The sequence below is a fragment of the Tyto alba genome, unplaced genomic scaffold, assembly GCF_018691265.1.
Source record: "Tyto alba isolate M040663 unplaced genomic scaffold, T.alba_DEE_v4.0 Super-Scaffold_23, whole genome shotgun sequence".
Classification (NCBI taxonomy): domain Eukaryota; kingdom Metazoa; phylum Chordata; class Aves; order Strigiformes; family Tytonidae; genus Tyto; species Tyto alba.
Genome location: NW_024881297.1, coordinates 1,383,365 through 1,409,330, shown reverse-complemented (window position 1 = coordinate 1,409,330; position 25,966 = coordinate 1,383,365). Strand labels below are relative to the sequence as shown.

The 25,966-nt window shown below is 57.5% G+C and overlaps 2 protein-coding genes across 6 annotated transcripts in view; one reads left to right on the top strand and one right to left on the bottom strand.

Moving 5' to 3' along the window:
- The first annotated feature begins 1,306 nt into the window (after nucleotides 1-1,306).
- Nucleotides 1,307-17,530, top strand: RBPMS (RNA binding protein, mRNA processing factor). Of its 3 annotated transcripts, XR_004407004.2 has the most exons (10): nucleotides 1,311-1,415; nucleotides 6,165-6,274; nucleotides 8,173-8,250; nucleotides 8,739-8,777; nucleotides 8,909-8,971; nucleotides 9,762-9,912; nucleotides 10,598-10,728; nucleotides 12,574-12,643; nucleotides 13,949-14,054; nucleotides 14,776-17,530. XR_004407004.2 is itself a non-coding variant. In XM_032992535.2 (9 exons), the coding sequence occupies exons 2-8, from the start codon at nucleotides 6,200-6,202 to the stop codon at nucleotides 12,634-12,636; spliced, it is 600 nt and encodes a 199-aa protein (XP_032848426.2). In that variant the 5' UTR covers nucleotides 1,311-1,415; nucleotides 6,165-6,199; the 3' UTR covers nucleotides 12,637-12,643; nucleotides 13,949-16,451. The 3 variants fall into 3 exon arrangements, 2 of the variants coding, with proteins under 2 accessions (XP_032848435.2, XP_032848426.2); XM_032992535.2 differs by having other exon boundaries at nucleotides 13,949-16,451; XM_032992544.2 differs by lacking the exon at nucleotides 6,165-6,274 and having other exon boundaries at nucleotides 1,307-1,415; nucleotides 13,949-16,451.
- Nucleotides 17,531-23,921: 6,391 nt separating this feature from the next.
- GTF2E2 (general transcription factor IIE subunit 2) overlaps nucleotides 23,922-25,966 on the bottom strand; it is a 28,235-nt gene continuing 26,190 nt past the window's right edge. For all 3 annotated transcript variants that reach the window (XM_042797159.1, XM_032992213.2, XM_032992204.2), the window contains exons 7-8: nucleotides 25,831-25,946; nucleotides 23,922-24,812 (exon numbers count right to left, since the gene is read on the bottom strand). In XM_042797159.1, coding sequence (XP_042653093.1) covers nucleotides 24,693-24,812; nucleotides 25,831-25,946 — 236 coding nt within the window. In that variant the 3' untranslated portion in view covers nucleotides 23,922-24,692. The remainder of the gene's footprint in view (nucleotides 24,813-25,830; nucleotides 25,947-25,966) is intronic.

Here is a 25,966-nt window from a genome sequence, read left to right as displayed (position 1 = left end):
AGCCTGTGTCCCGTGTCCCTAGCCTGTGTCCTGTGTCCCCGGGACTGTGTCCTGTGTCCCCAGCCCCGTGTCCTGTGTCCCCAGCCCTGTGTCCCATATCCCCAGCCTCTGTCCTGTGTCTGTGGGACGGTGTCCTGTGTCCCCAGCCCTGTGTCCCATATCCCCAGCCTCTGTCGTGTGTCCCCAGCCTCTGTCCTGTGTCTGTGGGATGGTGACCTGTGTCCCCAGCCCTGTGTCCCATATCCCCAGCCTCTGTCCCGTGTCCCCAGCCTCTGTCCTGCGTCTGTGGGACGGTGTCCTGTGTCCCCAGCCCTGTGTCCCATATCTCCAGCCTCTGTCCTGTGTCCCCAGCCTCTGTCGTGTGTCCCCAGCCTCTGTCCTGTGTCTGTGGGACGGTGTCCTGTGTCCCCAGCCCTGTGTCCCATATCTCCAGCCTCTGTCCTGTGTCCCCAGCCTCTGTCGTGTGTCCCCAGCCTCTGTCCTGTGTCTGTGGGACGGTGTCCTGTGTCCCCAGCCCTGTGTCCCATATCCCCAGCCTCTGTCCTGTGTCTGTGGGACGGTGTCCTGTGTCCCCAGCCCTGTGTCCCATATCCCCAGCCTCTGTCCTGTGTCCCCAGCCTCTGTCCTGTGTCTGTGGGATGGTGACCTGTGTCCCCAGCCCTGTGTCCCATATCCCCAGCCTCTGTCCTGTGTCTGTGGGACGGTGTCCTGTGTCCCCAGCCCTGTGTCCCATATCCCCAGCCTCTGTCCCGTGTCCCCAGCCTCTGTCCTGCGTCTGTGGGACGGTGTCCTGTGTCCCCAGCCCTGTGTCCCATATCTCCAGCCTCTGTCCTGTGTCCCCAGCCTCTGTCGTGTGTCCCCAGCCTCTGTCCTGTGTCTGTGGGACGGTGTCCTGTGTCCCCAGCCTCTGTCCTGTGTCTGTGGAACGGTGCTCCGTGTCCCCAGCCTCTGTCCTGTGTCTGTGGAACGGTGCCCCGTGTCCCCAACCCTATGTCCAGTATACCCAACATCTGTCCCGTGTCCCCGGCCCGCGTCCCGTGTTCCCCAGCCTTCCGTCCCATGTCCCCAGCCCTGTGTCCTGCATCCCCAACCTCCGTCCCCGGGACCGTGTCCCACGCCCCCAGCCCAGCATCGCGCATGCATCCCGCCTCCCACAGCCCGCGCCCACGACCCTGTGGTGGTCCCACGTCTCCAACCCCACCCCACTCCACCCCCCCCCCCGCCTCCCTCCCCGGCCCTCCCCCGGTCCCCGCCGCCCCGCCCCGGCCCCCCCCCGGCCGGCCCAGCCCCCAGCCCCGCCCGCCCCGGCCGCGGCTGCCGCCGGCGGGAGCAGGAGCCCGGCGGGACGCACCATGAGCAGCCTCCCCGCCGACCGGGAGGGCGGCCCCGCCGACCCCGGCCTGCCCGAGGAGGAGGTAGGGGTTGGGCGGAGGGGGGGGGTGGTGTTTATTGGGGAGGGGGAATCGGCATCCCCCTCCCACCCCGCGATTCCCTGGGGGCTGCGCTCCGCGGGTGCCCGCGCACCCCACGCGGAGGGGGGTACTGCCGCGCCGGGGGGGGGGGTGGGGGGGTGGTGTCCCATCGGGTTTCTCTGCCCCACATACTTGGGGGGAGGGCACACACCTTCCGGGGACACCCCCACCAACACGGGGACCACCGCAACACCCCCCTCCCCGGTTTCCCCGCAAACACCCCTCTGCCTCCCCAGCGAAGACTCAGGGAAGCCCCACTCGAGACATGCAGCTCCCCGGAGTGAGGTGTGTGTGGGGGGGGTGTTGGCCAAAACAGCCTCACCCCCGGGGCCGGTGCTCGGCGCTGCCGGTGTGGCTTGTGGGGTGACAGGGAGGGTGGGTGCCACCCATCCAGCGGCCTTCGCCTCTCTTTTCCAGGGGGTTTCACCCCAAAGATGTACAAAACGCTCTCGTCCCCACGGGAGACAAACCCCACGCCCCGCCGCGGGGACGAGAGCTCTTTCTCTCCATTGCAACCGCCAAGTTCCTGGTTTTGCCCGTGACCTTGAGCTGGGAATTTGGACTTTGGGAGGGTGAGAGCAGGTAGATAGGATCTCCTCCTCGCCTTTCACCCGCCGGGCTGCTCCGTCACGTCCCCCCCGCGGCTTCTCGGTGGGGTCTGGGGTTGATTAGACAACACCGGGATGCACCGCAGCCCCGCTCGCCTGCTGTCACCTACCTTCGGTTTTTTATTCCAGAGGCGGTTCCGGCCTAAAAACTTCCCAAAGTTTTCCCAAAGCGCTCCAAGAATGGGGAATTTTTCCCGCCGGCGGCCTCATCGGGTGCGGGGCAGGCGACGGTGCCCGGTCCTCGGGGGGTGTGGGGGGGGTGACATGGCTCGGACGGGCACATCGTGTTGCCCATCCCAGTGGTGTGGCACATGCCACCCTGGCGAAGGGTGGCCCTCCCGCCCTGCTCCCCGATGAATCCGGGGGGGGCGAGGGGCCGGCCACCGCACTTGGGGACCCCCTGACCTCGCCGTGCAGCTCTGCCCGGGGAGGGGGATGCTGAACCCGAGGAGACCCCAGAGGGGACGGCTGCGAGGTGCCGGGGGCCCCCGCCACGCCGGGGGACGTGTTAAGAGGGTGATGGCCACTCGTGCTGGCGAGCCGGGTTCCCCCGGTGCCAGGCAGGTATTTTCCCCGCGTGCGTTTTTCCCAGCCACGGCTGGAAGAGCCGGTGCTGTCGAGTATTGGCCGAAGAGCAGGGAAAGGGGGTTGCCCAGCTGCTGCACCCTACCTCTCCCCTCCCCGGGGCTCGCCTTCCAGCATCGTTCCCCCCCCCCCCCCCCCCAAAAAATAGGGAGAAATGGGGCCCCATCCTGGGGAGGTCAGTCAGGGTGCTGCCAGGTGGGACGAGCCCCTGCTCCCCCCCGGGCTGGCAGGAGTCCCACTGCCTGCTCCTGGCACCCACGGGTGGCCTTCCCACCCTTCTTGCCTCCCCCAGGAGGGACCCCTCTGGGGGAAGGGGAGCTGTGGGCCAGGGGGTCCCCCACAGAGGAGTCTGGGCGGAGGCGGGGGGGAGGAAGAACAGTTTGGAGAGGAGGTCACGTCACTTCGGCCGTGGGAGACCGGCATGTAAAAAGCTCGACGGAGGCCTTATTTGGTAGCAGAGCGGCTCCGGGGAGCCCGGCTCGTGGCCCTTGTCCCCATCCCATGCCAGATCCCTCATCCCGAGGGACCGGGATGTGGGGAGGGAACCCCAGGGATGGTTTCTGGAGTGGGGCAGGGGGGAAGGTGCCCAGTAAGTGGATAAGCTTTGGTGGCCCCTGCGCCGCATTCCCCACCTCCGTGCTCCTGCTTCCTTTCCTCCTTTAAGCGTGGGGTCCGGAGGGTTTGGGAGCAAGCCCTGGGCGGGACGTGACCCCCACCCGTGCGGGCCGCTCCTCCGCTCTGTTGCAATCCCCCATCTGCTCTCTTGGCTTCTCACTGGCTTTTCCTCCACCGCTTCCTCGTTCCAGCCCCGGCAGCTCCGGACTCGCTCTTTCCTGTGGGCCGCTCCTCTCCTCCCATCCTCTGCCGGACGTTTGGCTACTGGTTTGGAGAAACGGCTACGGGTGGCGAGGCCAGAGGCTGAGCCCGGTCCCTCCCGCATCCCCTGGGCGGGTGGGGGGGTGGAGGAACCAGCATCCCTCAACCTCAGCCTTGTTTATGTGGGGGAGATTTGCGGGTTGATACACACAGCCCGGGAATCTAAACCCAGCTGAGGAGGATGCTCCGTGAGTGGAGAGACTATTTACGCAAGGGCTAATCCCTCTGCGGGGGAGGCAGCACCCCCACTTTGGCGGGGAGGGAAAGCTCCTCTTGCTCCGTTTGACGGCTCGATCGGGGTCCGGCTGCCCGGCGGGGCCTCCCCGGCGGCGGGCAGTCGAGCGGCTAATCGGCTGGTGGAGAATTAAAAGCCAGCCCCCCGCTGAAAGGTGGCGGACAGAGCGGGGGGGCTGGGGTTGAAGGAGGCGATTAAATGCCTCGTGAATGAATCACCCGGACGCCTTCCGCCTCTCCCCTCCGGCCCCCCCCTCCCCGGCCTGTTAACGATTACCAGGGGGGTGGTTTGGGCAGGGGCAGGGGAGCGTGACGGTGCCGGCAGGGTGCCCGGCATCCAACTGGGGGTCCAAGGCAGGCAAATGCCTCCCTGGCTCCCGCTTACCATCAGGAGACAAACCTGGCTTGTGGCTTCATGTGAGGAAGAGGAGGAGGAGGAGGAGGAGGAGGAGGAGGAGGAGGAGGAGGAGGAGGAGGAGGAGGAGGAGGAGGAGGAGGAGGAGGAGGAGGGCTGCCGACACTCTGCCATGGATCTCCTCGTGCTGGGGCCATTCTTGAGCCGTGGTCTGGAGACCCCAACCACCTCTTGGCCCAGGTCCCCAAATGTGTCCCCAGTCCCAACCGTCCCAGCAACAGCCCCCCCCAGACCCTCTCCAGCATCCCTTAAACTGGCCCCAGACGGAACGTGGTATTTTGGGGACAGCAGGAGGTGATGGTGGGATGCAGAGGAGCAAGGAGTGAGAGGGACGGGCCAGAAGCAGGATGGACAAGGCTTCCTAGGGAGAGGAGAGTAGCAGAGCCTAAGAGAAGACTTTCTGCGGGGACAATAAAAGCCAGGCGGGGACAAGCCAGGAGCAAGGTGGCAGAGGTGGGATCCAGGAGGCCCTGGCAAATCTGGGAGCTGTGGGGTACCGCGGCAGGAGCAGGGGAGGACTGTGGCAAGGGGACTCTGCGTGCTCCCGGTGTGGTCCCGTAGCCATCATACCCGCCGAAGGAAATCAAGGTGGTGGTCACCTGCGAGGTCCCACGGCCAGCGGCTTCACGGAGCAAACATCGGCGCTTCTGACCTGGAAGAAACTTCGGGTTTCACCCCGCATTGTAAAAAGGAGGAGAGATGGAGAAATGCTCCTCCAGGAAGAAACTCTGGAAAAAATGTCTGCGCAGCAGAATTGAAATGAAACATCTCGGGCTGCCCTAAACCCGGGGCCTTTGGGCTGCAGGGATCCCACCGCCATGCCCGAGCACCTCTCAGGAGCTGTAGGTCTGGCCCCCGTCTCGCGAGCATTTGGGAGTCTTGCCCAATCCACCTCCGAGAAGGGATCATTTTTCCCTATGGAAGAGCATATACCTGCCTGCTGGCTGGAAATTTCTCTGATAAGGTGTTTTGTTTGTTTTTTTTTTTAACCCCCTCAAGGGCAGGATTTTGCCCTGGGAGCGTTCCTGGTAGAGCATAGAGGCTGAACCCCTGGGATCTCTCGGCACAGGAAAGCCTGGAGCAGCTCCCTGCGAGCTGCAGCTCCTCTTCCATTTAAGGGAAGGAGTAATATTTCCGCCTAAAATCTTTCCCTTGGCAAAAGGATATGTGTCCGGCCTGCTGGGAATTATCCCCGAGGACTCTCCCTTTCTCTGCCAGTCCCACCTCATTTTAATACAGCTCAAATCCTCCCACCTGCTTGTTACCCAGCCCAGCGAAAGGATGCTGTTTAGGTAGGACCTACTCAAACCTTCCTTTTGGCTGGATACACAAGCCCCCCGGCGCCCCTTTGCGGGGCGCAGATGGGGAGCACCCATGACTTCATGTCTCCTCCCTCCCAGCTTCCAAACATCCTTTTGGGGCTGGAAACCAGCTGGGGGATCCTTTGGAGCTCTTCTCCTTCTCCTTCTCACCGCTGTGTAATTTTATGGTTTAAAACTTGGCCGACCTGTGTTTGAACTTCCAAAGAAAACAAGTCATTACCGAAGAGAAGCCCTTCCTTTGCGAGGCCGAATTTGAGGCTGATTTTTTCGGAGGGTTTTTCAGGGTCTTTTATCTCTCCCATCTCTCTGCTGCGTGGCTGCGGGGCTAAATGATCTGGCAAGCCCGGCTCGGAGAGGTTTGGATTTCAGGGACGCGGCAAATTGGCGGCGGGTTCTCCCCTGGAGCCGTCTCCGACACCTCTGGCGCTTCGGGCGGCTCCCGGGGGAGGAGAGGTGGGAGGCCAGTGTGCGGGGAGGACCGGAGGCTCGAGGGATGATGGAGCTGGGGGGTGGGTGGGGGGACACACCACGCAGGGATGCTCAGCCTCCTCGGGAGGCAAACCCAGCTGGGCTCCGGCGAGCTGATTCCCTGGATGTTAGCCGTGCTCAGGCAGACTTGTCTGAAGGAGAATTTTTTTTTTCTCCCCCCTAGGAAAGGATAAATTTGCCTTCTTTACATTGAATTTCATGGACACAGGGGAAGCTCCTCTGGATGAAGGAGCCTGCTGGGAGAAATCCGGGCAGCGTTTCCATCGGGAGATGGTACAGCACTGAACGCCTTGGGATGCTCCGTCACCCTCTGATCTCAGAAGATAGGCAGGAAGCTGGCGGGGGCCCCCCAAAGCGCCGTGGGGGGGGGGCTCCCAGCTCACGGTGAATGGTCCCAGCAGAGTGGACGGGCTAGCACAGGCCTGGCTCAGGAAGGGGCGAGGACGTGCCGGGGCTGATCCCATCCAGGCTGGAGCTCTCAGCATCCCTCTGGGCAAGGCCCGGAGCATCCTCTCCTGGCCGGAGCAGGGCTTGCTTCCCAAGAGGAACCATACTTTCACGGCTAGCTTGTTTTTTGGCAGCCCCCATGCACCCAGCGATGGGTGCCAGCAGCGATGGGTATCACTTGGGGCTGTTGACACAAGGGCTATATGCAAACGGCCTGGAGTACCTTTTGTTATTTAATAGATATAGGTCAGCCAGAGGTTTTGTTACACAAAGCAGGAATGTTTGCTGCTCCCAGGCTGGGAGATGGGGTAGATAACTTATCTGCAAGAGAAAGAAGAAATGTCAGCAGAAGAATAGGCCTGGGCTGGCTGTTTCTGGCTGTTTCACATGTCTCCGTCCCAGGAAATGGGGCAGGCAGGGTGCCTGGCCAAAAAATGAAATAAATTAAAAAAAATAAATAAATCAAGGTCTTCCCCTCCTCCTCCTGCCCCAATCTGGCAGCTTGGCACCCAGGGTGGGTGACCTTGGTCTGGCCCCTCAGGACAAGCTCTCACAAGGCATTTAGGCGCCTGAAAAAATAAACTAGAGCCACCAAATCCCCCAGATTACCTCCTAGTTAGATGCTACAGGAGCAGGGCTGGCTCACAGACAAGCCGGGAGCTGAGGGGGGACGGCAAGGCAGGGACCCCACTGACACAGGCACCATCCCTGGGTGCCCCAGCAAGAGCAGAGCTGGTGGGTGATGGCAGCCAGGGTCAGACTCACCCACGGGACTCCGCAGGGCTGAGACTAAGCCGGCAGCTCCTCCTGCAGCAAAGTCTGAGCCTAAATACAGCCCCGGGGCTGTGGGCAGGGTGCATGGGTGAAGGTGCCCAGGTGGGGCCAGCTGGGACCTTGGTCAGCCCCAGGCTCCTGCGGGGCCCTGGCCGTCAGTCACCAAAGTGTTTGGGTGAGATTTGGGGGATGAGGAGAGGGGCACCGGCCGTAGATCCAGCTGTTGGTCTCCTGCCCCGCACCGCTCCTCCAGTTACAAGCTGGTTGTAAAGCAAAACTGCCCCGGCATGGGTTTTGCCCAGGTGGGGTTTGTCCATCCCCGAGGAGCCCCATATCCGCCCCCCCCCTCAGGGTCGGTGGAAGGAGGGCTGCTGCGAGCCACCCCGTGCTGCGCCACGGCAAACATTAGATCCATCCAAAAAGAGTGAAAACCCCTTAAAAGGTGACTTTTATAAATCGAGGACAGGCTGCTTAAAACCAGCCTCTTCCAAAACAGGGCCGTTCCTCCAGGAGGAAGAGTTGGGGTTTGCTTCTCCCGGTCCTTAATGAGCTGCTGCAATTAAACAGAGACAATAGGCGTTGCCAGCAGAGTAAGGGCTCTGCTGGGGATGCTAGGAGAGATCCTGTTTGCCAAACCTGGGTAGGAAGGCACTGGGATGCTGCAGCCTTTTCCACCCGGAGAGGTGAGGATTACCTTTCCACAGTGTCATAACAGCTTGCTCTGCGATCACCCAAAAGGTGGGGACCGCCCCCCCCCCCCCAAAAAAAAATCCCAAACCCAAACGCCGCATCCCCCAAGTGTGGATTAAGGCATTTGGCTGCCCAAGGGGTTTCCCTTGGGCTGGCATCGTCCCTCCGGCGTGCTGCCAACTAAGGCTGCAGGAGGTGTGGGGTATCCCCAAATTAGGGATGAGGGAGGGTCCCCAGGAACCTTCTTTCTTCTTTTCTAGGTGAGGACGCTCTTTGTCAGCGGGTTGCCTCTGGATATCAAGCCCCGGGAACTTTACCTGCTCTTCAGGCCCTTTAAGGTACCAGACTGGGGACGGGAGAGGGGGGCTGGAAGCACGGGGCCGGCCCCCTGCCCCATCCCCATGGCCTCACCAACCTTGGTGGGAACTGGGAACCAGCTGGTTTCCCCCCCCGAATTCTAATTTGCTTCACAGAAACAAGCTTCTGTTCCTTTTTTCCCCAATAAACCATAGGAAAATGGCATCGGGTGCTTTGATTGCAGCAGGGTTTTAACTGCACGTTGGCTTGCACCCCGTTTAGCAGCAGGAGAGTGCTGGTTGCAAACCTCTCCACTCCCTTCACCCTGCCTGGCCTGCAGCTCAGACACCGGCTCCTTTCAAACATGAAGAATAATCTTATCAGGCACTCAGCATCCCTTGGCAAGCTCCCCCCGCGCCCGCCCGATGCCCCCAAGCTGCAGGGCTGCTGGGTGACGGACGCGGGACGCTTCCCTCGCCATGGGGCAGGGGATCTCCACCAGACACCCTTCTTTATTCTTTTCTTGCAGGGGTACGAAGGGTCTCTCATCAAACTCACTTCCAAGCAGGTAGGAGCTGCTCAAAACGGGCCAAGCATCCCACGCCCTGCTCCCTCCTTCCCAGGGCCGGAGGGGGGTCCCCGTCCCCGCTCTGCTCCCCGCCAGCCTGACTGATGGTGCCTCCTCTCTTTCCTCCACAGCCTGTGGGCTTCGTCAGCTTCGACAGCCGCTCCGAGGCGGAGGCAGCGAAGAACGCGCTGAACGTGAGTGTGCCCAGCCTCTCTGTTTTTTTGGGGGATTTTTTTCCCCTTGTTTCCCCGGATACTCGCCAAGTTCCTCCATCTCGGGGACGTGCATCCCTCACACTGGCTGGTCCTGCCACATCCCCATCCCTCCATCTGCATCCTCCCTCCCAGGGGGCTGCATCCCTCTCACCTTTCCCAGGGCCATCCCTGAACCCTCGGGATCAGATCCTTAGAGTCAGCGAGAGATGCCTTTCCCAGCCTCTTTTCTTCAGGGGGAAAAATCCCAGCTAAAGCTGCAAAAGAAAAAGCAGCTTTTTCCTTTAGAAGCTCCCTCCTACCTCTGCAGAGTTAACCTCCTGAAAACAGTCACGGGGAGAACCGTGTGGACCTTTTTTTTTTTGTTGTTGTTGTTGTTTTTTTTTGTTTTGTTGTTGGTTTTTTTTGTTGTTGTTTTTTTTTTTTTTTTTAATGTTGTTTTGTTTTGTTTTTTTTTTCCCCCCTTTGTCTTCATTTTCAATGTAAAACTTCTTTTTTTGGCTCCACTAATCCCTCTGGATAAGTGCTCGGCCATGCGGGCTGCTGACTGCCAAATATGGTGCCTATGCTAAAGATGCCGGAGGAATGCAAGCCACCTCGGGGCCCGGCAAATTAGCTCATTTCAAGGCTGGAAGTTGAGAAAAAAAAAAAAAAAAACAAAAAAACAACAAACCAAAACCCAACCAAACCAAAAAACTTGGGAGTTATTTTTGCTGCGGGGCTGGCACGCGGCGGTGCTCGCCCACCCGCCGCACCTCCTTCCCTCCCGCAGGGCATCCGCTTCGACCCCGAGATCCCCCAGACGCTGCGGCTGGAGTTCGCCAAGGCGAACACCAAGATGGCCAAGAGCAAGCTGGTGGGCACCCCCAACCCCAGCACGCCTCTCCCCACCGCCGTACCTCAGTTCATCGCCCGGGAGCCCTGTAAGTACCGGCCCTGGCTCCCCCCGGGGAACCCCACGCGGTCCCCCTCGACCTGCCCCCACGGCAGTGCCATCAGGTTTTGGGGTGGCAGACGCTGGGGGTTGCCCCCACCTTCCTTTACCTTGGGAAAAACGCCTTATTCAGGCGATTCGGTGTCGGGTGGATGTAGCGATGCCGGGCGCCCGGCACAGGATGCTGGAGGGAGCCGGCGGTGATGGGGAACGCCAGGTCTAATTGGAAGCAGCAGCACCCGCTTGCTGCAAGCGCTGTGGCCAGGGGGGGGGGGGGGGGTGGGTGGGCAGGGAGGGGGGGTTTCCCCAAAGGTGGCTGGGGGTCCCGGCGGAGACCTCGGCAATGTCGCGCCGTCCCCGTTTCCGCTGCCGGAGGAGCGTTTCTCGCGCGGACGCCGGTTCCTCGCCTCGCCGCTGCGCACCGGGCACGAGGCGCTCCGCTCTCCTTCGTGCCCCACCGCCGCCGGATCCCCGCCGCGATTAAACCTCTCGGAGACGAGGAGCCCAGCCCCGCGGCGTCGCTGACGGCTGGCTGAGCCCTGGCATGTTCCCGGGGGAAGCTCCGCGCCCGCTTCGGGGGGGAGGAGGAAGGACCGGGGGGTGCTGTTGAGCGGCGCGTGGCGTGGGCCGCAGCCCCTCGGTTGCCAATAACTCTCCTTCTTTTTTTCTTGCAGATGAGCTCACAGTGCCTGCACTTTACCCCGGTAGCCCTGAAGTGTGGGGGCCCTACCCTCTGTACCCAGCGGAGTTAGCACCTGCTCTACCTCCTCCTGCTTTCACCTACCCCGCTTCGCTGCACGCCCAGGTAATTCAGACCCATCCCACCATCACTGCGCTCACCTGCCCCGGACCCCCAACCCTTCCCCTTGGTGCTCGCCGCACCGCTAACCTCTGCCCAGCTAACAGGCACTCCCTGACCCCCCCCCACTCCACCCCCCCTGAGATTTTAGGGATGGCACCCAAACGGAGCTGAGCGCTGGCAGCGGGCCTCTCCCCAAAACACCTCTCTCTGCCTTCCTACCTTCGCTCTCACCCGCGCCAGGGGCAGGCGGGGAGGGAGGGAGGGATGGGGGATGCTCGCCGGGGCCGCACCGTCCCCATCGCTCCCGGCACCGAACGACCCGTCCAGCTGCCGGCGTGGTGCAAAATTTGGGGGGGGGGGGGGGGCTGTCCCGAGCCCCCAGCTGCCCCTCGAGCGTCACTGGGATGCGGCTCACCGGCCGCGAGGCGTGAAGCGACGCGACCCTGGACGGGGAGGAGAAGGCAAGCGCAGCGCAGATGGAGGAGCCCATCTTTTATTGACGAGGCGGCCTCCCGTCGCAAGCGCTTTCCTGCTGGCTCTGTGGCCCCTGACGGCAGCTTGTGGCTGTTAAAAATTAACCACCCACCCCCCGGAGAGGAGCGGGGAAAAGGAGAAATGGAAACAGAGGTGGCGGAGGATTTCTTTGCAGTGCCAGCCTTCAGGATGTTTCCCAAAGCAGCATCGTGGGGATACCGGGAAGAGACAGATGCTGGGAGGGGAGGAATGGGCAGCTGCGTCCCCAGCAGCCGTGCCGTGCCGGACATCATCCCGGCTTTCGCTCCTCACTGCCGGCTCCTGCTTGGCAGCGAGCAGGAGGAAACGAGCACACGGAAACAGATTTGTCGGATAAGCCGCATCCGAAAGGCTTTTGGCCCCGGCCCGCCGGGATTGAGCCGGGTTATCCGGAGCCGCCATCGCTGGGAGCCGGAGGCAGCCGGGGGCTGGTTTGAGTGGGAGGGCGAGGAAAAGCGTTTGGCGTACAAACCAGCCGCAGCCGTTGGATGAAACTCCAGCTTTTCGGGCCCTGCTGATTATAGGAAGAGCGGCGGTAAATATTATTGCAGCTACATACTTGCCTTGTCAAATGACCACTAACAGGCAGCACCTGGGCTGCTGGGGAGGCCGGGGAAGCGGCCAGCGAAGGAAACGGAGGTGTAAGGAGGCTCCGAGGCCCCCCCTGGGGAAAGCCCAGGCCGAGACCTGATGTTAGACGCTGTTAGGAGAAATATTCCCTGCTGTGGTGGGGAGGATGGTGGTGGCACCTTCCCCATCGCCCCGGGGTGCTGTGGTGAAGCCAGCATCGCTCCCGCAGCCGCAGCCCACCCACCCCCCCCCCCCCAGTGCTGGGGGTTGGGGGGGGGGTGTTGGGGAGGGGTGCCCCCACCCAAACCGGGGCTGCTGGCTGCGGGGTGGCCTCCCCACCCGGGTCCTGCGGTGAGCTGGGGAAGCTCAGGGCGGCGGGGCCGACGTGGCGTTACGCGGCAGAGCGACCACGGCGAGAGCCGCCGGGTTTTGGCGCCTGATGTTTTCTGCACACCCCGCCCCCCCCCCCCCCCCCCCCCCCCCCCGACCTGGTCTCATGAAGGTTTTGTAGGTGTTAAGAGGGGCTGAGCCCACCCCCTGCTCGGTGAGACCGCGGTGCTGCCGCCCCAGCTCAGCCCCAGCCAGCGTTCCTGTCCGTGCCGGAGCTGGGAGGGCTGCAGTTTGCATTTCGACTGCCCTCCACCCACCGCTGTGCTTGGGGGGTGGCCGGGAAAGGGGAGCCCGGAGGCAGCCGGCTCTTGCCAGGGTGGGCGACCACAGCCCCCCCCCCCCCCTCCTCACCCCGCACCCCTCTTGTCTTCGCAGATGCGCTGGCTCCCTCCCTCCGAGGCTGGTTCTCAGGGCTGGAAGTCCCGTCAGTTCTGCTGAATGCCGGGTGAGTGCCGCCTCCCCGCTCCTGTCCTGCGCCAGGGTGGTGGGCTGGGGGTCACCTCCGCCCCTACCCTCAACTCCCCCCCCCACCCCGCCGCAACCCTCGGGGGCTGCAGCAGCTCGGGGTGGGGAGCCAGACCCTACGCCCGCGCTGGCGAGGCCACTTTCCGGCAGGCCCTCCTTGCCCTTAGGAAGGGGACGGCTCTGCCACTGTCCACCCCAACGCTTCCTCCCAAATATCCCAGGGCAGGATGGAAAGGCAGGTCCGTGCTGTTGCGGCAGCGGAGGCTGCGTGCCCGCTGCGGGGGGGGTAGGGGGGGGTGCAGCGGTGGCACGGTCCAGCGAATGAAAGCGACCTCCCGCCTCCCAGTGCGACGCAAACATCTCATTAAACCTTAATGAAAACTCTCCTGGCAGCCCCGGGGTGGCGGGGCTGCCAAAACGAGAAGCACGGCCTTATCAAGCGCCTGGTTTGGTGACACCCGGGACCTCTTGGGATGGAAAAAAGCCTTGCAAGATACGCTCTGCAAATAACTCGGCTTCTCGTGGATGAATAAACAAAGGGGATTCAAATGGAAGAGGGGAAGGAGGTTGGGCTGATGCTGAGCATCGCTCGCTTCGTGATCCCAGCCGGGAAAAACCTCCCATGCCACATCCGCACCCACCCGTGGAGAAACCCCAGTGGATCCAAGGAGGTGGCGAGGCTCCGGCATCGGCTGCCCGTGCCCCCACAGCCCCGCGCCGTTGCCACGAGGCTCGCTCACCCCGGGGAGGGCAGGAGGACCAGCCCTGGCTGCAGCCGACTCCAGACTTGGATCCGCAAAGCATTTCCCGGCTATTTTAAGCCCAGTAGATAAAAACAGGGAGTGGCGAGGCTTTGGGAAACCAGTGGTTCTTCCAGAATACGGGACGTGCCAATGTCTCCTGCTAAAATGTAAGCGGAGCGGTGTTTGGGAAGGGGAGGTGGGTGAATCCCCCACCTGCCCGCAGCAACCCCGGCAGCCACAACGGGGGGGCGAGGATGGGGGGGGCCGGGGACCTCCCGGCTCCCCGCCAGCCTCCTCCATCCAGTCGGGAAGGGCTACGGCAACAGCCCAGCGCAGAGTTTTGCTACCACCTGGGCTCCCTCGCCCGCACATCCTCCCCGGTTTTGCCGCACGGGGCCCATCAGGGCAGGGTTAAACTGCAAACTACCCCCCCTTAGGAAGCGCCGAGCCCGGCCACCGCCAAATAACCTCTCCCCTCGGCACAGAAAGACCTCGCTCCCTGGCTGCCCGCGCCCCTAACCCTCCGCTGTGCCCTCCCGCAGGTCTCAGGTGTGTGATGGTGGCCTACAGTCAGTCTTGTGGGTATGAACGGAGTCTTCCAAGGCGGCTACTGGGTTGGCGTGCTCTCCGCAAAACCACAGTGTGCTGGTAAGGCTGCAGCACGGCGCGGGGGGATGCGGCCCCCGGGGTTCTGCTGCTTCGGCCAGGGAGGGTAGAGGGGCGAGGAAGCCAAGGCCAGGTCCCCGAGGAGAGGGGCAGCGAGGCGGGCGCGTCCCTGGGGTGGATCCCGGCGGGGCGGCAGCGCTGGTGTTACGGCACCCGCAGCGCCGTTCCCGCGGTTATCGCTGTTATCTGGGGCGAGAGGAGGAATGCCTCTCGGCTTTGAATTACCCCCTCCCCGGTAATCTCATCTCGCCCGCCGCCGTCCTCGCTTCCTGCCTTGGATCAACAGAGACTGAATTCCTCCTTAAGTGCAAAATTCAGCGCGGATTTAACTCTCAGTTTCCCAGCCAGTGCCTCCTCAAGTTAAAACCCCAGGGGTTACAGCCAGCGGGAGGAGCAAACTGGGGCCAGTGGGGTCCTTCCCCTCTGCCCGGCCGGACCCGGGGGCCCCGGCTCTCCCCACAGGCATCTCCCACCTTGCCCTTTCCCAGTTAAACAACTGTCCTTGGAGCGGGGTCCCAGCACGGGCTGCTTTCCCTTCCTCCCCCCGTTTCCAAAACAAGCCTCCCTCTCCCCCACGCTGCGGCACGGGAGCTTCCCCACGGAGGCAGAGAGATTAACCACAGTCCTTTTTTTCCATTTTGCCTAAGCCCAAGAGCGTGGCTGACTTTTGGGGTTTTTTTAACACCTCTCTCTGTCGTTACAGGCTTGAAAAAAAAAAAAAAAAAACAAACCAAAACCAAAACCTCACACAAGTTTGGATTCCTCCAAGACTTTCCCACAGCCTCTATCACACATCTGCTCTCCTAGAAGAAAAACGAAAAGCATACCTAGTAATAATATTTTCCTCTTTTACACTGTATATTTGTAAGAAAGAGTGTGTTACTTCTGAAAGCATGGTTTGACAGGCATTGCTGTAGCGTTTGAAAAGTCTTTTCAAACAGAACCATAGGAAAGCAGACGGCGAAAAAAGCAAAATGACAGCGAGTATTTTTGTACCAAACCTCCTAAATAGGACAATCTTACACTGGGTCGGACCACAGGTTTTGTGCTTGACTTTTGAATGCGTGTAATTAAGAGCCTCCATCCCCCCTGCCCCGTCAGCTGCATGTCGAAGGCACGAGGTTCCTGTGTGTGCAGATGTTGAGACGCACGATTCGGGTTCGTAGGGACTGTGCTCCGGCTGTGTCGGCGAGACCTCTGTGGACACTTACAGTATTACCGTTTTCTTCCCAGTTGTACCAAATGACAACCAGGCAGGACAATCAGAAACTTTCTTACGGTGATTTTTTTTTACCTTAGGGCTATGTTACTAGCTTGCTGTGCAAAGCTTTCGGCATGGTACAACGGCTCGGATCAGGGATGGGCAGAGACAGCCCGCACATGTAGCAAAGGTGACAATTTGCCTCCTCCTCCTCCTGCTCCTCCTGCTCCCCCTCCTCCTCCTGCCACGACTGCTTGAAGTTGTCACGGGCAACGTAAACTGCTGTATGAGAACAAAAAAAACCAAACCGACCAAACAAAAAACCAACAGCAAACCCCTCGGTTCGCCAGCTTACTTGAGGTCGGGCGCGAGGCCCGAGCGAGCCGAGGGGCTTGGACACGTGCCTGCCGTTACGCCAAAGCGCTGGGCTGAACTGGGGTTTTAGCGTCAAGGTTGTGCCGGTCCGGCGGCTGGCTGTGTAGCATTTCCAGGTTCCCACGTGCAAAGACAAGAAGGGAGGCTGCTAACACCCCTGGGGCAGTAACCGTAGCCTTTACAGAGATAGCGTACCAGCAAAGAGACCGCTTGACATACTAGCCTCTCCTTCTCCTTGCTCCAGCAGGAATTTGGAAGAAGAAAGAGCAAAGCAAACCAAAGCCTCTAACTGAGTTTGGTTTCTTGCAAAACTTCTCCTTTCCCTGCCTCTCCCCCCGCACCCCGTCCCCGCTGCCTGTGCCTCGGCCGGTTTCCCAGCTGCACCGAAGGCACAGGGTGCCCGTGGCCTTGGTAAACACCGTCACCTTCTTCTTCCTCCTTCCTTTTATTCTGTGGCTGGGCCAAAATAAGACGGCTGAGATTTCGGCTGCTGGAGCCGGGGCGGGGGGGGGGAGATGGTGCGATGGGAAACTGTCCCATTGGAGTCTTCTGTAAAAAGTGGGATTAACAAAAGGCGACGGGAGAAGAAATCAATTCCAAGACAAACCTCTGAGCGGCTCTACAAGGAACGATACCAGCGTTTCCAAGCGACGGACTAACTCTTTTAGCAAACTATTTCCTGTACTTTGTCTTGTGGAGAGGAGAGAAGCTTCCACATTGTCTACTCCGCTTTTGGAAATATGTTTAAAGGTACTTTTCTATTGTAATTTTTTAAAAATAAAACCAGTGATTATTGTAAGTTACGCGCAGAGCGTCGCTGTGGGCTGTGTACCTGCTTAGGAACAGGGAGAAGGATCCCAACGCACCCTTTGGGGCCTGGGGAACAGCAGCCTCCTTCCTCCCTCGGGGTGTTTGAAGGCAAGGCTCCTGAGGGACACGGTGATTTTTCAGGGCTGATACCATCATCCCGCTTGGTTCTCTAGGAAAGCTCCAAAATCCAGGCTGGAAGGATCAGCAGGCTTTAAAGAAATATCTTCAAGTTTACAAAGATGTTATCAGTTAGTTTTTAAACCTACTAATCTTGGCACCGAGCACAGGAGCTAAGCTGCAGTTTTCCATGAGCTCAGCCACAGCAGAGGCAAACGTAACCTAGAGACGAAGGGCCAGATTTTTTTTTTTTTTTTTTTTTTTTAAAACACACTGAGAATTTTTAAAAAACTCGGTTCGTAAGCCCAACCTAGAAATTCCTCCTTCTTCTCCCGCTCCACCCCCGCCCCAATAAATGTGACCCGCATCCCCAGGAGCCTCAGCCAACAGGCCAGACTTGGAAAACAAAGTACCAGGAGCAAGCTCCAGCTTAGCAAACACAGCCCGGAGAACAGTACGCAAAAGCCATTATTAAAACAGGCTGCAAAGTGTTGAGGGTGAAAGAAAAAGGCCATGGCGGTGTCATTCGAAACCCCGGGGCCGGCAGGGACGAGCCGGGGAGTGAAGCCCTTAATGTGGGATGCTAATCCTGTCCCCCGCCACCGCAAGTCACAGCTTTCTTTCAGCTTTCTTTGGGAGTTGCATTCAGGGGAGAGGTTTGTTGGCAGGCCCTGGGGTAGGAAGGGAAGAGAGGGACAAGCTGCGAGAACGTATCGCTCAGCCCAGCTGCTACTCAGCGCGGCGGTAACTGGCCCACACCCCCGGCCCCGCTTTAGCAAGACACGCAGATGCTTTCGGGAGCGGATTCAGCAACAAACATCCTCCAGCGAAAAAAGCGACGAAACACGCACACGCTCGTCCTCCGGGACTCTGCCCGGGCACAGCATCTGCTCCGAGATCTGCCCTGCGAAAGGAAGCGGGGCCTTGCTGAAAACATGTAACCTCTCGAAACGTTTTTTAGTGTCTTGTTTTCTTTTTTAAGACGTTTCGGGCTCTGCGCTGATCGGCATCGCCCTGGTCGGCGAGGGGAGGTAGCGGCAAGCCGCCCGCCCGGCCCCAGCGTCCCCTTTGCCCGTGGTGACCTTTCCCCACGCGGCCGGGGGAGCAATCCTTCCCCGTGACCGTCGGGGCGCTTACAGGAAGGCCCGAGCTGCTGGCTGACACTGGAAGATTGCAAAACGGGACCAGGGACTCCCAGGCCAGCGCTGGCATCCGACACCAGGGATAAATCCCAGGAGGTTGTGAACAGGCAGAGCTGGAAAAACCAAAATGAGTAAATCTTGCACTCTCATTGTTTTCCCTTTCCCAAGCCCTTTCTCTCCCCGCCCTCCCTAACGCCGAGGGGAGGGGGGGGGAATGCGAGTGGCCCCTTCCTACGCACCCCTGCGCCCCCGAGGCCGCTCGGCGACGGCCGGGAACAGGCCGGCAGGGTCTGCAGAGAAAAACATCGCGCTAACTCCCCACATCAGATGGACACGACCAAGCAGCGGAGGAACGGGAATAAGACAGGAGAAGGAGAGCTGTATCTCCCAGAATATTGCCCGGGGCGGGGAGGGGGGGGAGAGGGGCAAGCGGCCCGTAGCAGTGGCAGGGATGGAGATGGGCAGGGAGAGCAAAGGGCAGACAGAGCCGGCGCCGAGGCCGGCTGGGATAGGGAGGAAGAGTGAGCTCAGAACCCGCCAGCCGCCTTGGGAGGGAGGGGGAGGAATAATAAGGCTGGGAGAGGAAAGATGAGATAGCACTGGGGTTTGGCCAGGCCGCTTTAGAGGCTGGGACACAGGTTGGGAGGGAAACCGGCGGCAAAGAGCAAAGAGGTGGCTTCGTGAGGAGCACCGGGGTCAGTGCTCACCGTGGATTTGCTCCCCGGTTCTCGAAGCTTGGGGAAATCGAGAGGGGACAGCCGGCAAGGGTGACTGCACGGCCCGCATGCTGCCAGGCAAGGCCGCTCTGTGCTCCCCGCCGGCACGGAAAGGCTCCGCGCGCCCGGGAAATCCCGCAGCTAGAGCCTCGGGCATCCCGCCGCCCCGGGAAGGACAGGGGTAACTGCACACAGCAGGGTTGCACGGCGCACCCAAAAGCCTGCAGTTTGCCCCGGCACCGGAGAGCCGGGCTTCAGCCAACATTTCAACACCCTCATCTGCCTCGCTGCCACGCTCAGGCGAGAAACCAAGATGATGGTGGAGCTTAGAAAGCAAAGCTAAGAAATACCATTAGCAGATCCCTGAAACACTTCTTGTAAAACACAGGGAAGTCAACCATTAGCAGAGTCTGGATTTCATCTCTGCAGTCTCCATAATTAATAACCAGCTCAGGAGGGAATAGAGAATACAACATAACTGATGGAGGCAGGAGGAAATCGTGCAAGTACTTCAGGCCTTGGATGTAAGCCCAGAAGTGCAGGTATAGTCAAAAAATTAACTTAATGGAAGAACAACCTCCTGCCTTAACCATCCTTTTCCTCTGCTGTGCTTGCACTCTGCACAACGTCCAACCCACGAGGCTGGTGGAGCCCAGCACACAGGTCCCAACCACAGAGGCGCTGATGGGTTTTCAGAGTCATGGCTGGTTTTGTCTGGACTGCTGGGTAGCACCGAGGCCACCGGACAGGCTGGCAAACCAAAGCAGCAGAAAGCAAGCCAGTGAGAAACAAGGAGGAGGGCTCTTACAGCAAGCCCGGTGGCACCGGAGGAACCGGGGCTCGGATCCGCAGGAGCGCGGGGGTAAAAGGGGCCGCAGGAGGTCTCTGATCCAACCTCCCTCTTGCAACAGAACTGTCGCCAGTAAAAGATCTGAGCAGCCAGGTCTTGTCTGGGCGATGTTTGAAATCTCCATGGATGGAGACGCCTCCCCACCAGCTTTTTTTCCCTAATATCCAAGCCAAACTTCCCACGTTCCCCTGTTATGTCATCTGCCATGCCTGCCAAAAGGAGTTTGACCACGTCATCTTCCTAATTGCCCTTCGTATCGCTGTACTTGTGATCAGATATGCCCCCAGCCGCCTCTTCACCACACCGAGCTGTCCCAGCTCCCCACTCTCCTCCCAGACCCTCGGCCCAAAGCCCCGACCAGCCCAGGAGCCCCAGCCAGACCCTCCCCCAGCAACCCCCTTGAACGGGAGAGGGAGGCCTGACCTGGACAGAGTTTCCAGGTGTGACCTCCCCGGGGCTGAGCAGAGGGCCAAGGGCTCTCCTTGCTCCGCTGGCTCTTGTCGGAGAGGCGCAGGCTGCGTTTGCCTCATTCGGGAAGGGAGCAGCTACAGCTATGCAATACCCAGCGTGATGGAGAAGCTGCCTCCCTGCCAAGAGCCCTGCGGTGTCCAGGCAAGCCCTCTCCTCTGCGGAGCTGCCATTCCTCCTTATCTGCTGTACGGGGCTGCATCCAGAGAGCCCGCGCAGGACTGACACGACAGACACAGTTAGGAACGCGCCTACGGAGCCAGAACAACGGACCTGAGAAGCAAGCCCTCTCTCCCCCGCGAGGAGACGGAGCCCCAAACCACCCGGCTTTCTGCATTACAACAAAATGCCGGCCCAGGGCTCCTGGCTGGCGCGGCGCTGCCTTTCGCAAGCACCCCTAGAGTCAGGCTGGGCAGGGCTGTCGCGATGCCAGCTACCTGAGGCGGCCGGGAATGCTGTTTTCGGGCTGATCACTCTCTTGCTGACAACTTGGCGGCGGGCCTCGACGATCCAGCCGTATCCCTGACTTTGCCAGCAGCAGAAAGGCAGCGCCATCAGACTGGGGCGCGAGCTCTCCTCTCCCTGATGGTGGTTAGCAGTTGGCTTTGCTGGTCTTAACCAGTCAACAGCAAGCACTCAACCCTACTGGACATCCTCCCCCCCCCCCCCCCCCCCCCCATGCAGTAGCTGCCAGAAGCCCCCGAGGCAGTAACACACAAAGGAATTTGGGCCTGGTACATTAGCAGTGACCGGAAAGCAAGCAACAAAGCTGGAAATAATGAGACGTCAGGACCATAGCTGCTTCTAGTCATCTGCGAATGCGAGCCCCTCCTCGTCGGCAGGTAGCGGGAGCCCAGCTCTCCCTGGTGGCCCCGCACCACTTGCCCGTGCTCATCAGAAGTGACAGCCCTCGCTGGCTACAGCCACGTGCGGGGTCTTTATACCATTTGTCAGGGCTCCCTTGCCTCTCTCCCCTCTGCTCTCTAAAAGCCTTGAATGATCACGATGAATTATAGATTAGCTCTGGTACACACCGCCTTATGTCAGTTTTCTCATTCAACCGTAGAAAATCCTGCTGTTTTCCATCCTCTTCCAGAACGATCATCATAACAGAGGAGGAGGTGGAATAACTCTTCAGTTAGAGCAACTTTTAGGAGAGAAGCCAGTAGAGCTCCGTGTTTAGAGGTGTGACTCCCCTGGGCTATTCAACTTGTACCTTAAAAAAACAACAGTGCTTTTATTTTGGAGGTGAGGGGGAGCAGATGAAATAAAAGCTCTGGTTCACGTAGACAGACACAGAAGTCCTAATGAGCTCTTCCTGAAGGGCCAGTGCAGCCCCCCGATCCCCATGGGCAGGTTTGCTGACATTGCTGATGGATGCCCTACGAGGTACACCTTTTCAGAAGCAAATCCCAGAGCAGCAACAGCCTGGCTAAAGAGAAAGAGCTACCAGCGATGCGACCCGGCTCGCCCCAACAGCTCCCTCCTCCTCCAGTTCCATCGCGGCGGAATCGGCACGGCTCCCTCCCAACAAGATGAACTAGGGTAATACCGAGGGGCAAAGAGGGGGCTGAGCACACGTCTCTGGCTGCTTGCAGACCTCAGGAGAGCTGTGTTTGTTCTCTTGGGAATAGCTCTAGCGACCGCTGCAGATACTGTCCTCGCAGCCACAGGCTCAAGATGCAATCGTGGGAAGCGAAGGGATAACGTAGACAGACAAGATATGTCTCAGAGACCTGAGAGTGTCCTCCTCTTCCCCAGGGCCCTGTCTGTATGTCTATCAGCATCACAGCGGGTGGGAGCTGGATGCCTCTCTGCTCCTAGCTGATACGGCAGGGGAAGAAGAGAAGGATGCTGCATCAGGGAAGTGCTCATCATCAGTGCCTGCGTTCCTCCATCGCCCCAGAGGGTGAGAAATGACAGCCCTGCCAGGATCGACCCGCCGAATCCTGGAGCTGAGGGAACAACGTCCTTGCTGGACAGGACCTGCATCACCTGAGGGGCCTTGGGAGAGTGGAAGAGGCACATCCTCACCTGGCATGGACAGACTGCACTGAGATGGGTTTGCCAAAGAGCCTTCCTGAAATGCAGGAGACAAAGGTGCCTGCCACGGAATAAATAGTCATTGTAGATCCCTTCCAACTCTATTCTATGTTCTATCTTTGTCAAGGGCAGCCCGAGTTCCCTTATCTTCCTGGTTAGCAGCAGACACTTCCAGGGAAGGAAGAGGAAAATGGAGCAATAAGCCCACAGCCCGCAAGGGAGAGAGGGCGTGATGCTTCTCAGCAGCCCTTTGTACTGCCAGACTGAAGGAAGAAGGATTTTGCTAAAGAAAGCGAGCAGAGGGCATGATGGCTTTGGCCACTGGAAGAACCATCTTGCCAGACACAGAATACATACACCCTGGAGGAAGATGAAGTAGGTTTAAGTTTTGAACAGCTGTGAACTCTTATGCGGAACTTCAGCAAAAAGCCTGATTTGGACATTACGCTGTGAAGAGACTGAAGTGGTCCTAAAATGCTTTCTGCAAACAGACTCTCACTGATATAGTCCGAGAGGTTTTCAAGTTGCACCACTTGGTTTTTAAGACGTCGTGGATAAAACCCATAAGGACCACTGGGAGCATCTTCAATAGAGAAACAAAACCCAACTCCTGAAACCCACACAAAAGAGAGGAGCTCACGCTTATTTTCTGAACTTGTTTTCTTCACGACTGCTTGTCTATATTCCATGACACCTCTACGTGAGCTTCTCTTCAGCTATTTTTGAGCCCGTACCCTAACGAGCTGTAAAACTTATTATGCCCTCTCTGCTAGTACAGCAGAGAAGACTTTCTCCAGTGAGACAAAGCATCTAATCCAGTCTTTCCAACCGCACATCAACTGGACCGTTTTGTTCCTTTGAACACTGGAGCCTGACGATGCCAGCACAGCACACAGAGCTGGTAGTCAATCTTCCTTTCCTGCTCTCCTATTTTTCGACCTAATGTATTTTTAATCTTTGAAAGCAGCTGGAGGCATTTTCTTTTGACTTCCCTATTACCTTAATCACTTAAGCAGAGAAACAAAACAGGTAGACTACCTTATGGTCTGCTTTGCAAGCTGTGGTTCATAGAGAAAGGGTAATGCTATGTAAGATGACTGGGAAATTACCCCATAAAAACCCCCAAAGGTATGAAAGGCAACTCAGAGCTCACTAAGAGCTCTGCTTTTGTCTGAGCTCTACCACCACAAAAAAAATCACTGCTCAAAAATTGCAGCAGATGGAAGGAAACATTTTTTTTTTTTTTTTCCCCCCTGAGTGAAGATGACAGAAGAGAGGTGAACAGTTTTGCAAGTGTGCCGCGGGTGCTTTAAAGCAGAGCTGTAACAGAAAGTAAAAAGCTCCAAGAGGAATTGCTTGTGCTGACCTAGAAGATATAGGAAAGAAAAACAGTTTCAAAAACAGCTAGAGCAGCATGCCTTTATATATATATATATATTTTTTTTTTTTTTAAAAGCATGAAAAAAAAACAATAGAAGAAACCTCCTACAGGCGCTTAGCAACTCTTTAAACAGGGCTGAGATGTGCAATGCTGGAAGTATTGTCTGTTTCTGAAAAGAGCAGTCTTTAAAATCAGGAGAATAAATGCTACACTCACAGAAGCATATTCTTCCTCCTGCACTTCCCCAAGCAAACGTAACTTGTTCAGTGCGACAGCAACAAAGCCTTATTATTCATCTGTTCCTCTGTCCAGATACGATGGCCTCTGCTTCAACCCCTGATACATCAAGCAAGACAACAGCTTGCACGTGCAATCTACTGTCAGTGGGATATCACAGTCACCTATTTTACCTTTGATCCTAATCCTAGAAGAGCAGAGAAACAGCCCCTCTCCTGCAGTGCCATGAAAACAATATCAGCATTGATTGACTCCGGTCCAGTACATAAAAATAAGTTAACAAAAGGACATGATTTGGCCACCTTCCACGTTAGCCTGTACTGCACAGAACATCAGGCATCTACAGGGAACTTTCATTTAAGGTGGATCCTCCCCCCTCCCCAACCAAGAATGATAAAAAGATGACAACCCAGAACAATAAGTCATTGAGAAGATAAAACTATAGCAAAGATTCCTTTACCTCCTTGAAAAGGAAAACACAACAAGCACAAAAGATGTTGATTCTCTCATTCTTTAAAAGGAAGCAACACTGGAAACCAGCATTGTAAGTTTATTATCTAAAAAAAAAAAAAAAAATTGCTTCAATATTACACTGTCATTTCATTTCTCTCCTGTCCATAGAGTAGTACTGTGCAACACACGTGCATTCACTACAGTGACAAGAAATCACCGAGGGCAATTTCTGATTAGCATTAGGAAGCTACAGCTGCACTGCCATCCTGCAGCCCACTGGGAGCTCGGGAGGGGGTTTGTTCGGAGTTTGAGCCTCAGATATCACTGACTAGAAGTAAAGCTCAGTCCCATGGCAGGGAGGAAGCATACAAACCGTGGGTGTATTTGACTGTGAAATAAACTTGCCTGCAGTGATTTTAGGAAAAGATTTTCCTGAAATAGGTAAAACAAATGCTGTATTCAATTCTACTAGAAAGCCCCTTGTAAGTAATTCCAGGTAAATACCCATTAAGCAATGTAAAAGCAGAGTTAAGGACTGAACAGGAACTCCTGCGTTACATGCTGAGCACCATTGATCACTTTATGCCAAGAGGCAACCAGTGAGAACTTCTTACTTAAAGACACATTTCCCATTAGCTAATGAAATTAAACTCTAAATTTAGTAGTTCATACTTGCTCTTAAACTGACCTGGATCATCTTGGCAGTTGCTGGGATGGGGGAAACACATCACATTACTATATACAGTCAGTCTTTCTGCGAGCAGAAACCATGCCCGAGTGGCAAAAAGCCTGTATAAAAATGCATGTTTGCTCCAGAATTCAACCGGTCACTGTTTGCCAGGAACAACATCAGAGTAATCTTTTAATACTCCAGCTAAGTGGTCATTGTGAGTCTTAAATCGACGTTTCTTCTGAGAAGCGGGTTTCTTCCTCCTCTGAATAGGAGCCTACAAGAAGGAGAAATAAACAGTAGTCAAAAAATCTGCCCTCCAGCTGCGCCATCTGACCCGACGTGTGATGCTGCGAAGAAGAGCCCTGCCGGAACCCAGGGTGGGCAGACGGGGAAGGTGCCTGCTTGCTTTTGCAAAAAGCAACAGCATCCAATTCAGATCCGGGCAGGGCGATGACCCTGGGGACAGAGCAGAGTCTCCGTATCCCACGCGCAGTAGTAAAGCTGACGGTCGTAAGCAAAGTTTCCAAATGCTCCCATGCAGCTACAGAAGCAGGTACGTGCACCATAATTCTATCCACAACGATGGGCTCAAAGACACATTTAGCATATAAGGAATCCACGAGGAGTGCCTGCACGACAACAGGCATTAAAAGCATCTAGTGTAGTGACCAGCAGAAACCAGAAACAAGTCCTGAGCGGAAGGGCTCTCATGAAAGGACAGTCTGAAGCCAAGTGCAGAAGGAAAAAAGACATGGTGCATCACATACAAATAAACGTTCAAAAAAAAATATTGTTTGAAGCCAGGAAGAAAGCATCTTTGGAGAGCTTGCAGGCATTTTGGCCTCCCAGTAGAACACAAGCACGTTGCACCCAGTTTGGAGAACAGCGTGTGTGTGGTGGGAGGCATGTTACGCAGTTCCCATCGGGATTTCAAAGCTATTTAGCAGAAAAGGAAAAAAAAATTTAAAAACTCCCACCCTTCTCCCCCGAAAAGTAACTATTCTTCTACTCCTAACATACAGCTTCAAGCAGAAGCTTCCACTTTGGAGCTCACAGGGATTTCTGGCATTTGCTCTCTTCTTGATGCTGCTTGGATTACACTGGCTCAAACAAGTTACAAAAACACTGACTGCTGGCTACAGCATTGTTTTTTGCAACTTCTTAAAATTGGTCATACTTCCTCAAGCTACACAAACCAGCTGTGCATAAGCTCACCAACGTGTTTTGGAATTAACACTGCGGGGTCAGGAAGGGGGAGTCTGCTAGAGAGATCTGTGATTTGTATCTCTTACTATTTTCTTTGGTCCAGTTTCTTGCATGGAAGAAATACCCTGTCGTTTCAGATACTCTTCAATTTTCTCCTCATCCATAGAATCCACGGGAATGCTCCTCCACAGCTTCTGAAATTCTGAAACACCAAACAAACCC